General features: G+C 43.1%; 1 protein-coding gene and 1 long non-coding RNA gene across 11 annotated transcripts in view; one reads left to right on the plus strand and one right to left on the minus strand.

The window, feature by feature from the left end:
* The window catches only part of CADPS (calcium dependent secretion activator), a 460,562-nt gene that overhangs the window by 265,570 nt on the left and 180,577 nt on the right, over positions 1–14,415 (plus strand). For all 9 annotated transcript variants that reach the window (XM_049097818.1, XM_035703542.2, XM_025456449.3 and 6 more), the window contains exon 7: positions 8,676–8,787. In XM_049097818.1, coding sequence (XP_048953775.1) covers positions 8,676–8,787 — 112 coding nt within the window. The remainder of the gene's footprint in view (positions 1–8,675; positions 8,788–14,415) is intronic.
* LOC118351725 (uncharacterized) lies at positions 1,372–2,369 on the minus strand. 2 transcript variants are annotated; one of them, XR_007404147.1, is made up of 2 exons: positions 2,303–2,369; positions 1,372–1,652 (listed from the first exon to the last, which is right to left on the minus strand). It is a non-coding gene; the product is annotated as an uncharacterized LOC118351725 (long non-coding RNA). The 2 variants fall into 2 exon arrangements; XR_004807638.1 differs by having other exon boundaries at positions 1,372–1,655.

The following is a 14,415-nucleotide window of genomic DNA, read 5'->3' on the forward strand; positions in this document are numbered from 1 at the left end:
ACCTGAAAGAAGCTCTGCTTCTGAGGATGACAGAGGCAACAGAGGGTAAGCCCAGCCACACAAGCACATTCTAAGCCTCTGTTCCATCACATCTGCTAATACCCCATTGGCCCACCCTCTTCCTGGTACTTTCAACCTCCCTTTTCTGATTTATTTTCCTCTATAGCAATGTGTGATAAATGTAGGAGGTATGAAAGACCTGATGATGAAGTGGACTGAGGGAGGAAGAGGAGAAAACAAGAGTGAAGTCTGGGTGGCTGGCAGTTCCTGTGGCAAAGCTGGAGAAGCCTTAGAGGAACAGATGTGAGGGGAGAAAGCTAAAGCTGAGGTTTGGATACATTTGATTTCAGATTCCTGGAGAGGAGACATTCCAGTGGAAATGTCAAGAAGGCGAACCAGAGCCTTCATCTCTCTGCCTCACAGACAACCCAATTTCTACAAAGCAAATGCCTCATTTATGTAGATAAGAGGTAGTTTAGCTTTTCTGGTACATTAAAGGCCCCGAATCACATCCTATCAATTAGTTTGCATGAGACACACTGCGATGGCACAATTGATTCACTTGGCATAGAATATCATGCAGTCTGCCTGAAAAGCAGGCCAGAAGATTTTAATGCAGTTGTCTCCAGGCAATTATTAACTTTCCCTCTTAGCAACGGGACCAAGGCACTTTCATTCCCTGAAATGACAATTCTCCCTTGTTAAAGCTCACAGTTAATTTTAAGAACCACACCAATTTAACACCCAGCTCACACGAGCCATATACCTTGAATAAATGCAAATCCTGTCTCTGTGGCATGAATTATGGCCTTATGCTGAGCATTGCCATGGCAACTAATGACATCATCCCCCAAGACCAACCTGCACAAAATCCAATTCTCCAAGGGTCCTTATTTGCCTAAAGTGTATGTGTTGTCTTGGCTTATTCACATATGCATTTGTAAATATCACTCTGTTGTCAAAGGTTTGCAGTGGATGTTTACTGTCATTTTGGGAGGTATATTCCCTTTGTGGCAAATGTTTTTTTGTTCATGGGGGGTGGGGTGGGTGGAGGAAATTCTAATGAAAATTACTGTGTGTATTTGATTAGCAACATTTGTTGATAACATATGGTCTGAGGAGGCTTCCGCAAATAAGAAGCTTTAAATAGTAAACAGAGATGTGACTGCGATGAAGCAGATGCTCTCCAAACACACAGTAGAAGGTTGCTTTGCGGTGGATTTCTCCTTCCCTCCACCCAAGCATATTCCTCTCCCTTATTTTTTCCCCCTGATCAAAGTGCTCACTTTCAAAGCAGTCGCACTATGGAATAGGTTTGGAGAAATAATGTGCTGTGACTTTAAAAATCATCTCAACCCCCAAAAATATGAATTATCTGCTACTCATGTTTATTATTTGATATTAATAATGATGTAGTGTGACTAAGTGAGTCAGCCAGCTCAAGTGGATCTGGAAGCAGCATTTGGGCACCACGTGTCTGAAATGCTATGATACACAATCCCCAATTTTCCAATACACCGAGAGTGCTGCAGAGAGCTCCATGAAGAATTTAGAGCAGCAAATCAAATCACCATGGGCTGAGCTGTCCTTGTAAGTGCATGTTTACAGTTTATCTTCGTGGATATGCTCCAGTGAGCATGCTTCCTTCTGATCTGCTAATGAAAATGAAAGTATTCCCATTAGATTGAACCAGCAGTTCCACTGTGTCTATCAGGGGTCAGCATGCTTTCTCTATAACGGACCAGAAAGTAAATAATTTAGGCTTGTTGGCCAGATGGTCTCTTGTCATAACTACTCAACTCTGCCTTTGAAGTGCAAGAGCAGCATAGTCAGTATGCAAAGGGGTGAACATTAGCTGTGTCCTAATAAAACTTTATTGATGGGCATTAAAATTTGAATTTTACGTAGTTTTCATCTGTCACAAAATATCCTTCTTTTGATTATTTTCAGTCATTTAAAAAAGTAAAAGCCATTCTTAGCTCGTCAGCTGTACGTAAGCACAATATTTGGCCAGACTTGGCCCATGGGACATAGTTTACCAACCCCTGGTCTATAATCCTAAAATGAAAGACATATTTTGTTGGTGTTTTCCATGTGCTGAGTATTGAATTGAACAGTGTGTATACAATAACATATCTCCTACTTATTCTTCCATTAATCCTCTAGGGTCAGTATTATTCTTATCCTCAATTAAAGATGTGAAAATCAAGGCTCAAACTCACTCTAATAAGTGTTATCATTTCTGCATATGATATCTCTGCTGGTAAAATACAATATTCCTAAGTACTGTTATCTCAGTCACCTTTGGATCTTCGGCAGCTCCTAACACAAATGGCTTGCACATGGTAGACATTCAGGAAGTACTTTCTAATGAAGAAAGAAATGAAGGGCTGATTAGAGATCTGATCCCTAACGCAGTAGAAAGCTGATCTTCACCCAGTGCCACCTAGGGCATTGTAGGTTAGTCAGCTGGACTGTTCCTATATTCATTTCCCACCCTCTAGTAAACATACTTGGTTTGGAATGGACTCTCGTTTCTCAGTATATGTTCCTTTATATTTGGAGGTGCCACTCTGAGTGATTGCATGTTTGTCTGTTGTCTATGTTTGTATCCTGATGGCTGAAAAGACCAGAAGTGATAATAGTAATTCATTTTATAACTTGGCAGCATTTTCCAGCATTATACCATTGGCATTCACATTGCTTTCAGACCTTGGCCTCATAAGTTAACCATCCATGACCTTGAAGGACCTATGCCTTGCTCCTCGGGGTGCTGTCCTACCTACTACGTATGCTGGGTCTCCACTGCATGCTGCCAGCCTCATAGTGCACTGCAGAGAATTGATGTGCTCCTAAAAATCACCCCATGTCCAAGGAGCTAAAGGTCTCAGTTTTGCTTAAAGGAGGTGATCATACCCTTGGTGGTCTCAAATGTCACATCTCTCCATAATCCCCTGAATTTAGTGACATGATTATTCTGAATTTGCCACTTATTCCTAGTCATTAAATAACTATTTGTTGTGTGCCAGGCCCCGTATGTGGTGCAGGAGATTGAAAAAGAAGTTATGCTGTGCTCCCTGCCCCCAAGGTGTTCATCATCTAGAGAAAGAGCCAGATACACACACAGATAATTTTTGGGCTACACTATGATACTCTGTTAAGTGTTATTGAGAGGCAGTGAAGCTCCATGATTTCATGCATGGTTTCTGGGGTCAGAAATTCTGAGTTTAAAGTATGGCTCTGTGGTAGCCTAAAGCCTTGGTCCAGCAACTTAACCTCCCAAGTCCTAGTTTTTCCATTTATAAAGTGCGGATAGTAACAGAATATACTTCATAGAGCAGTCAGAAGGATTAAGTGAGATAATCCATGAAAAGCACTCAGCCTGAGTCCTGGCAAACTTTAGGCACTTGCTAATTGGTGGCTATTTTTAGCTTTTCTGAGAGCTAGCTATACAGTGTGCTTATAGTGACAGATAGGATGGGGTCACCAAAGAGGGAGACCTCACCTACTACTTTATCTACCTATGTTCAGAGAAAAGTTAGGTAACCTCAACTGCTGCTTGTGATAAATATCAACCTCTGGTCTTTTCAAACCAAACTGCAGTTGTATTTCAGTTCTGGAAAACTTTTAAGAAGAGGTATTCATCTTAATAACCATAGTCAATGCACAGCAAAGCAAAAGAAATGAGCAGAGAAGAATGCAACATTGAGAAATAGATTCATATAATGATGTGTGGCCCCACCAAAAGACCAAGGCTTTTGATGGTTCCACCACTGGCTAATTTGTCTATAGGGTAGGTAGCCCTCTGTGAAGTATATTGAACATGTGAAATAAATCTAAACTGAGAAGCTCTAGTGGCCCAGGGTCCCATCAATCCTGAGACAGAAATCTCCCTTTGAGTTTACAAGGGTAACTGATTTAACTGGATCAAGACACAGAGCAGTGAGTTGATGGAACATGAAAGGGAGGCAATATGGTGCCATGGTTGAGTTTAGGTTGTGGAGTCAGACAGCCATTTGCTTCCTGTGTGTGATCCTGGACACATTATAGCCTGTGTGAATCTGAGTTTCCTGTTTGTAACTGTGAGAGTATTCATTATAAGCATTTCACGTGATGGCCAAGAAGACTTAAAAAAATAGAATGCATGTATGTCTGAGTAACACTTTTAAGAGAGGAATTTGTGCCTAGCACATAGTAATCTGAATAAATATTAGCTATTTGTTGTAAAGATAGCCAGGTCTCTCTGTGGCTGGAAAAAGATGAAGAGTGAACGTTTCTATGAGGAAGTTTTCAAAGGGGAAAAGGACAAGAAATGGTGCTTATAATTAAATCTCCCTAGGTCTTCTACTAATAGGAAGCATCTACAAAAAGAAGTTGGGAGCGGTTTTTCACAAAGTTCAAGGACTAGGGCACCCTGGGTGGCTTAACGGTTTAGCGCTCCCTTCAGCCCAGGGCATGATCCTGGAGACCGGGGATCGAGTCCCATTTCGGGCTCCCTGCATGTTCCCTGCTTCTCCCTCTGCCTGTGTGTTTGCCTCCTCTCTGTGTGTCTCTCATGAATAAATAAATAAAATCTTAAAAAAAAAAAAAAAGTCCAAGGACTATAGTGAAGGGTGAAGGTTCATATCAACACCAGTGACAGCCAATTTCTACTGCATGGCCTATCTTCAGTCCCAGCTAAACAGACTGGGTGTCATTGAACTCAGAACCTTATTCATGGCCTTATGACTCATGCAACCACACAGGCGCACACTCAGACCTATGTTTGGTTTAATGCTCTGCATTGCCATGTTGGAATTCTTAATTATTTTAACTTCAAAACTGTTTGTTAGGTAAAGTTCGATAGAACAATGGAGCATGCATTTGAACAGAAGAACCACTCTGAGAAAGGGAAAGACTTTACATGTTAGTACTTTTAGTGACACTTTCTCCTGCTCTTTGAAGAAGGAGCCCCACATTTTCATTTTGCACAATCCTTTAAAATGACATAGCCCATCCTGATTAGACTGGAGCCTTTTTTCTTTTTGCCTGCTTCACCGGGCCAGGCTGCCATTTTGGAATCTGATGGATAAATTGGGATTCAGCAGTGACCTAAAAACTTGAGGTGAGCCAAGGGTCATGGTGGGAAGCCAAAAGCACAGCTGCAGGTCTGGGGGAAAGGAAAAACCATTGAGTGTCCAAATAAACTGGGTTGTCAGGACAGCTTCCAGCGGCTTGAATTCCATCCAGCTGACAGGGTAGAGGCCTCACTCTGCCCCACAGTCTGAGTCATTTTGAATGCGATAAGCCGAGCATCCTTGGTAGCAGCAGGGGTCCAAGCAGACTGTATTAGTGCCTGGTGAGCAGGCCAGAAAAACTCTACAAACCAGTCCCAACAACAGTATCTATAGGGATACAGTATGGGTGACCCCTTGGGCACTGAGAACAAGGCTTTTTTGTGGCTTGGTGTTAATGAATCTCATTCCAGAGCTCTTCTGATTTCCAGAAGGAATCTTCCTCATCTCCATGACTAATCATGATAAATGCCCAAAGAGATTATTAGCATAATTAGTCACAAAGAATCAATCAATGATCTTTTTTTTTTGCCAGTATTGCTAATTATTAATAATGCTGTTATCGACAATCATGACAGTATTAGCAGGGAGAGCCGTAATGTGGGATATTAAAGGATTTGGGTTCTAGTCAGTTTGGTCAAAATTTACTGGAATAAAATGGGCAAGATCTTGAGTTTCTTCTCAGTTTTCTCATCTGTGAAATGGGAATGATAAGAACTATTTTACTACTTACACTGTATAGTAGAAGAGACAATGTAGTAGATTCCTAATATGTGTTGAATGGAACGCAAAACAGAAGAGACCATCACTATTACGAGAATATATCTTACATGTCTTGGACAGCCCTGGTGGCTCAGTGGTTTAGCGCCGCCTACCACCGGGGACGTGATCCTGGAGGCCCAGGATCGAGTCCCATATCAGACTCCCTGCATGGAGCCTGCTTCTCCCTCTGTCTCTCTCCTCTCTCTGTGTATTCTCATGAATAAATAAATAAAATCTAAAAAAAAAACCCAAAAAAATATATCTTACATATCTTTGTTTCGGGGAGGGAAGGTAGCCAAAATTCGATGGGTTCTCATGATCTTTCAATGCCGCTGCTATTTACTTTTTATGTTTTTATCTATTTTATTATTTAACTACTCTAAAACAAGGCCATTTAATAGTTGAGTACACAGAGGTACAGGGACATTAATTACTTGCCCCAAATCCTACACTTCATAAGTGACTAACCAGAATTTGAACTAATTTGAATTAGAATTTGAATCAGTGTCTGATTCAAAACCTTATATCTTGTCATGTTGCCTTTTTTTTAAATATTCTGTTTATTCATGAGAGACAGAGAGAGAGAGAGAGAGAGAGGCAGAGACACAGGTAGAGGGAGAAGCAGGCTCCATGCAGGTAGCCTGACGTGGGACTCGATCCCAGGTCTCCAGGATCACGCCCTGGGCTGAAGGCAGCGCTAAACTGCTGAGCCACCCAGGCTGCCCCGTCATGTTGCCTTTGCTAGTAAATTGATTCCCTGTCTTAGGAGCTTTCTGTAGGAGCTGATGACCAAAATGAGGAACTTCTATTTGTACATCTGTACCATCTGTACATCGAACATTGTGCTGTTGTGTTTGGAACCTGTTGCTTCTTGTTCTGTGTCCTGTCCTCTTGCATGTCTTCTCCCTTTCTTGGCCATGACTATTGTGTTTCCTCAATGACTTTTATCCCTTGGCTCCCAATCCAGGCTCCTCCTTTCCTCCATCTTTCTGGTGCCATCTTGTCAACTTTCTCTAGATACTCCATGTCTTTGAGTTTAGTCAATAGGATTTATTTGAGTGCAACATGGAGATGAGAAGTCATTTCTATCATTCACAAAAGAAGAAATACAACCAATAAACACAGAGTGACATATCCAAGCATGCTATTAGGCAAAGAAATGCCCACAAAAACACCAAAAACAAAGTAAGCCAGATGAAAAAATGAATAGTGGCACCCATGGAGGCAAAAAACACTGGGGTTTGCAGTCATTCCCAAATGATGAGAGAATGGTTGCCCCCTTTGGGGAAAGCATTTTTGGGAATCAGTATCTCAGAACTTGAAAGTGTTCATTGATAAGCACAATTCCTACAGCATTGTAAGAGCAGCATGATGTTTATTGATGTTTTCCAAGGAAATGATCAAAAATGAAAATTAAAAAGTCATCTCCAGCCCAATCTCAAGAGTATAACAATGGTGAAAGAAATTATGATGTACCTATCAGGTATTATTATATTACAGAGTCATTGAAAATAATACTTTAAACAAATATTTTACAGTATGGACACTGGCCATCATATAAGGCAAAATGAAAAAAATAACCTCTATACAAAATTATTTCTATTCCTGTTTCCTAGTTCTGTAAAAGTATATATATTTAACATCACTTATTTATTCACCAAATATTTCTTTTTTTTTTTCACCAAATATTTCTTAAGTGTCTTCTGTGTGCTAAGTACTATGCTAAGTATGCAACATAAGCAAAAAACACCCAGTTCAGAGGATTCAGCTATTGAACAATCACACAGAAATAAATAATAACAAATCCAGTGATTGCTAGGGCAGAAAATCAAACTGTATGTTCCAGAGGGTTTAACACTGGACCACATTTGGACAGGGAGACCGAAGGATGGGAAAGTGTTATTGAAGCTGAGCTCTGAAGAGGTAGCCAGGTGGGATGAGGCATTGCCAACAGAGGAAAGTATACACGCAAAGGCCATGAGGTGGAACAGTCAGGCCCATGACACTGGAGCAAGCAAGTGGGAGACTACACCCAGGGGGTCTGGATTGCACCCTGAGTGCAATGGAATGGGTGCCAGGAAGGGTTTAGGGCAAGGGCTCAGTGCAATCCAGTGGACACTTTTGGAGGATCACACTGATTGCAGGTATGAAACACATGGTAGGGCTCTGTGATAACACATCTGAGGGACACATCAGCAGCTCATGTCAGCCCCAACCTGGCACCCCACCCAGATGCTAGATAAGCCAGGATCTGCTCTGAGGAGATCTAAGGCTCAGATTCCCACAGACCAGCGAGGAAGGGCATTTCCCACTTCTCCTCCTTCTACCTTCCACTCCTCTTTGCGCTCCATCCATTCCTCTGTTCAACTCCTCTTTGAATGCTGAAGGAAATGGGGCCACTCACCTCCCCACTACTACTGACATCGCATTTTAAAGTCAGGTATTGGCTCTGACCAAATGAAGCCCTGTCTCAAAATCTAGATTGCAGTTTCCAAGAACTAGGGATTCAAAGGAGATCAGGAAACATTAGTGGTGACCCTGAAATAGTTTATAAGTATAACAAACGCAGGGGGAAAAGTTCTCGCCAACTCGATTTCATGCTAATTCTGAGTGATTCCTTGTAGTGCTCTGTGAAGACCCGTGGCAACTTTCTGAGCATCTGTCTTGCATTTGCCTAACAAGTTAATTAACACTTTTTGTCACTCTGGCAGCTTTGGAGGGGAGGCGACGGGAGGGGGATGTGACAGCCAGTGCCGCCTCGGGTTAACCCTGCATTCCCCCTGCTTGGGAAGAAGGCAGTTGAGTTAGGCGTCGGCAAGACAGAGGGCTCCACGCTGACCTTTCTGGTTCTGTCCACAGCTGGGGCACCCAGGGTGACTTCTCGACCACCCACGCACTGCCTGCTGTGAAGGTGAAGCTGTTCACAGAGAGCACAGGAGTCCTGGCCTTGGAAGACAAGGAGCTCGGTCGGGTAAGCGCTCCCGGGCACAGGGAGCTCCAGAGAGCCGAGTCCCCGGGTCCCCAGGGCAGCACTGCCCAGTCCTGAAAGGTCCAGTTCTGAAAGGTCCACTTCGGGTTTGAGTCCTGGGCTCCACTCCTGCATTGACTGTGTGACCTTGGGCAAGTCCCTCAACCTCTCCAAGCCTCAGTTTCTCCTCTTTAAATGTGGGCTACTGATAGCACATGCTGCAGAAAATAGAGCAGGGATTCTCCACGGCTCAGACCCAGACACACTTTCGAGCAAAGACTGGCAATGCCCCCTCCTATCCTGAAATGAAATTCTTGGATAATTAACACACTGACCCACCTACAATTTAAAAATCAATGCAATGATATAGTGTGAAGGAGAAATAAAAGGGAATTGATTAATAACAAAATAATTTCAGAGGGGCCGCCTGGGTGGCTCAGCAGTTTAGCGCCTGCCTTCCGCCCAGGGTGTGATCCTGGAGACCCGGGATCGAGTCCTACGTCGGGCTCCCTGCATGGAGCCTGCTTCTCTCTCAGCCTGTGCCTCTGCCTTTCTCTCTGTGTCTCTCATGAATAAATAAAATCTGTAAAAATAATAATAATAATAATTTCAGAATGTAAAGATGCAGGCACAACCACTCTAGAAGACCTACAGAAGGAATGTTTTCCTTGCTCCCGTGTAGGGAACCACTCTGATGGTCCCAGCTGCTATAAAACCTGCTATAAAATTCTACCCATTAAGACTGCATTTCTGGGGGAAGTTGCAACTGCAGTTAGATTATGTACTGACCACCGGTTTGGGCACAAGTGACACCATTTTGTGCCTGTGGTTTTCCTTCTAACAATATGTAAAAAAAAAGGATTTAAGATCTAGACTCAGTTAATTAGAAAGCCACTTTTCCACCTCCATTCATACCCTGTGGGAATATCCAGAAGTTAGATGAGATGTACTATGATTCCTCACTGGGGAGGAATATCTCATTCGTTTCACAACATGTAGTATGCCTGGGTCCCAGCTGTTCAATACCAACAGAGCCCAGCACCATTATCTTGTCAACCCAATTTCTAAAACATCCCAAAGGCTGGTACCAATCCCTGTGAGTACCACTGAGATAATAAAGACATTTCTTCTCACTTCTCAACTATTGACTCTGCACCAAACAGCCAGGATTTTCAGAACTTAAGTTATATGTGCTGCCTTCCAATGCTTCCAGTACCCGAGACTGCTTATAATAAAATTGGAACTCTGTAGCACAGCCTACAGAGATTCATGTGACCTGGCTTCTGCCCACCTCCTCAGTTTCTTATGTTGCAACCTTTCCCCTCATCCACTATGTCCCAGCATCACTGGCCAATTTCAGTCCACCAAATAGACCCCTCTTTCCTGCATCACAGGGCTTTCTCCCTGCCTGGAGCACTCCCCATCACCCAACCCCTTAAAAGACTATCTCCTTCCTTCCATATATGCCATGGCCTCCTCAGAGAGCTCCTTCCTGATAGCCCATCTTCCTTTAATCAGTACCTCAGCCTCCTATCCACTAAACTTGATCACCGAGAGAGAAAGAGGATTTACAGAAACTTTGGCTTCTGTGTCCCGCACTGGACTATGAAAACCCCAGGATCATAGAAACCTAAACTATTTCATTCCCTACCCTATTCCCAGAGCCCAGTACAGAGACTGCCAATACATTCCATTCCGTACTGGTGTATTGTGTAATCCCTTCTGAAAGCTGTGTGACCTCAGCCAAAAGTTCAACCTCTCTAAGCCCCTGGTATGTTATCAAAGGAATAATGTGAGAACACCTGGAGACAAGCACACAGCCACAGACTCCTAACAAGGCCAGCAAGAACACAATAAGCATGCTTTCTTTTTTCTTCCCTTTGTGCCCACTTACTGAATCTGGCTTTCATCTGTAGAGCTGGCCTGGAATCCTGTTACTAGGATGGGGACCAAGATATTAGTGTTAAAATAGACAAGTCCAGGAATGCTCAGCTTGAGTCCCCAGAAGGTTCCATGGAATCCAGGAACCCCTTGAAATTGCTTGCAAATGTCAAAATGGAGAGGGGAGTATATGTGCATGTTTCTGGACTCACTAGTCCAAAGCATTCACCAACTTCTCAAAGCTGTTTCCACTCAGAAAAGTTAAACCCACTGGGCTAGTCAAACCCTTTTATTTTATAGATGAGAAAACAGATTCCCACAGAAGGCAGGAAGTTTCCCCAGAGCCACCCAGTTAGGTGGTGACTCATTCACTGTACATTTGCTATTGGCCAGGGCACTGCCCTGAGGACTCTGTGCAGCCCCCTCACTGATGCTCCATGATAACCCTAATGAGTTACTACTCATCCTGCACAGATGAGTACACTGGGGCCCAGAAGAGGTAAGTAACTTGCCAGGAATGATGTTGACTCATCTCCAGGACCATATCCACTGTACCAGTTAGTCCCTATGCAGAAATAAAACCCTTGGCTCTGCTGCTGTGGTGAAGTCCACGAGCTTGCGTCAGCCTCATACAGTTATCATTTCTTTAATAACTCATTCTCTCCTCCGGCCCCATTATATATTCCCCCAGATATGAATTTACTCTTCCTACCAAAGAAACTTTCCACCGGTTGCAGTGGAACTAGCCTGCCTGGTCCTTGTCCCAGCTGGGGCACCCTCTGCTGGCAGTACCTCCACAGGGCGCTGCTGGTGATGACTCCCTTTTTTTTCAAGTGAAGCAATTTCTGGTACCCCTGAGGGAGTGCTTCTATGCTCTAATTGTTCCCAAGCTTAGCAGGACACAGCCATATTTAAAATCCCAGTGTTAACATCCATTCATTCAACAATATCTAGTTTGTTTCATATTCATTATGTTGCATTTAATCAACCTTTTTAATTGAAAAAATAATTTAAGCATTGTAAAAAAAGTTTTTTAATGGATATTAGTGAAAATGAATGATACCTCCCACCTTGCCCTAGTATCTTTTCCAGAAAAAAAAAAACCTTGTTTTCAATTTACTGTGTATTATTCACCCGGTATTTTATGCATGTACAAGCATAGCATATACAAGCATATGTATACATCAAGAAAGAAAGAAAGAAAGAAAGAAAGAAAGAAAGAAAGAAAGAAAGAAAGAAAGAAGAAAGAAAGAAGAAAGAAAGAAAGAAAGAAAGAAAGAAAGAAGAGCTGGAAGTTACTATATACAAACTGCTTTGCACTTTGCTTGAAATATCAGTATATTTGGAGATTAGTCCATGTCAGCCCATACTGACATGCTCCCTATTTTCATGGCTGTGTAATATTCCATGCATAAGTGTATCATAATATATTTAGATTGTTTTCAGTCTTTGGCTATATAACCAACGCTTCGGTGAATAGTCTTGAATTTATTTCTTTGCACATATGTGTGTGTATATGTGTAGGATAATTCTCAAAAAAATACTTTGCTGAATGAAATCTGAATCTTGACAGACACGACCGAATTGTCCCTTAAAGAGTATACACCAATTGATACTCCCACAAAAGGCATAAGTGACTGTTTCTCTACACCCTTGCCGATACTGTAATATTAGCAAACTTCTATTCATTGGATATGATTGTGAGCCCACGGTGTCCCATCATTTGTGGCATGCACAGAGCAAACAGAATTGATGGCAGGCAAAAATCTCGAACTTCAAAAAATTAAGGGATATATACATAAAAACTAGAAATTACGGTGCAATGTGGTAAGTGCTCTCTAGAGAAAGAAAACCTGGGAGCACATAGCAAGGGGACGTAATCCAGTCAGAGGGTCAGGGATGCCTTCCCACGGCCAGGGGTAGATGCAGCGGTAGGGAAGGATATAGAGGCTAAGGCTTGGAGAGGATCAGTCAAGTAAAGGCTCAGGGTACAGCAGCCCCCCAAAGGACCTGCCTGTGTGCCCAGGGTACCTACGAGGAGCTGGGGCTGGCTGGCACGCAGCTTCCTGCACAGAGTGGGTGTGTTCCCACATCCGCAGTACCACATCAAAGCACAGCACACATGGGCCGCGGCTGAGATGACAAAGTGCTTGATTAGCAGCCTGGAATGTCCAGATGAGGTGTCTGGACCGCTCAGGGCTCATGTGCACCCAGGAGGACCCCAATAATTCAGCAGGCCTGACACATACAAAGGAGTCGTCGACCCGACAGGCGCATGGCAGGGTGGAGATGAAGATGCAGGAGAACTGCAGTGACCTCATCTCTCCATCCACCCCGGAGAGGAAGTCTCCCTGGGGAGCCATCACGTGAAAGGAGAAGTCTTTGTGGAGCGGCCAGGAATGAGCTGTGGTCATTTGTGGCGGCGAATGGACACCATATTGCCAGTGGGAAACACGCCCAGAATCCATATGGTGGAAGGCCTGTTAACGAGCTCCGGGTGCCCAGAGCGCTGCTCCTGCTTTGATTTTGCCAAATGGGCAGGAGCAGAAGGAGGCTCTGGGCCTTGCCTGCTGCTGTTCTGGCCCTGGCTGGGCTTTCTCTTACCAGCCCCTCCCCCTCCTTGCTTCCAGAACATCACCCCTCCCCCCCATCACCTCTCAGGCCAAACTAGCTCAGAAGAGAGGGTCAGCTTCCCTGGGATTAGCAGCTGGGATCAGCTTCCCTGGGATCCCCCTCCTCATCTCCCGAAGGCTGAGGTCTCGGGAAGTAGAACATGACATACAGTGATGTTTAGGGACAGGCGTTCTCTTGAGAGGAGGGAGAGGCCTCTGCTGCCCAGGGGCACCCTGGCTCGCTTGCCTCGAGCTTCCGACAACAGAATACACTTGCTGGCCCCAGTTATGTGAATGTATACATTTTATGATAGAATTGTGACTAAAATGACCCTCACAAAATGGATAAATGTCCTGAAAAGATTACTACCAAAGTGCGATGATCTTAAGATGATACAAGTACTGCAAGCCTGGCAAACGACACGAAAATGGGGAAGCTGACACCCGTCCTGCTAAGCAGGATTTCTGTCATCCACATCATGAGATAAAATCATTGCCAAAGTAGTCAGATAGGATCAGACGTCAGTCAAGATATCCTGAAATTATTTACAAGACCACTTGAGCTACAGATTTACATCCAGTATCATTAACAGTGAGCCTCGCCCTAAATATGTGGGATGCCTTAAACTGTCGCAAGTAACAGCACAAAGCCACCACAATTAGCAAGGTATTTAAAAATAAAACTTTCTATCTTTAGCTCATCTTTAAGACTTTGATATTTGTGCATATTTTATGATATATGGAACAATGGAATATATTAATACAAAGTGAATGTATATAATGTGAAGATATAAAATATAAGTATATATTATGTAACTTAGATATAATATAAAAATACTGATATTTTATATATTTACATATTGATGGCGGTATGTTTTTATATTGATACCAATATAGTTACAGATATTGGGCTATTTGCTCAACGTTGTTTTACTGGCGCAGGGAATGATCAAAAAAACTTTGGCAGGCCCTGGTCTGAGAAAAATCAGGCCTTGTATTTCAATCATGTCATAAGACATTGAGAAGACTCATATTTCGTGTTTAGCAAAAATGGGTACATTTTTCTTTCGTCTGAGAGAAGGAATGTAAGGGGGGGAGGGGGAGAAAAGGATCAGGCTTGAAATGAGAAGGAGAGAAA

The sequence above is a fragment of the Canis lupus genome, chromosome 20 (genome assembly GCF_003254725.2).
Source record: "Canis lupus dingo isolate Sandy chromosome 20, ASM325472v2, whole genome shotgun sequence".
Classification (NCBI taxonomy): domain Eukaryota; kingdom Metazoa; phylum Chordata; class Mammalia; order Carnivora; family Canidae; genus Canis; species Canis lupus.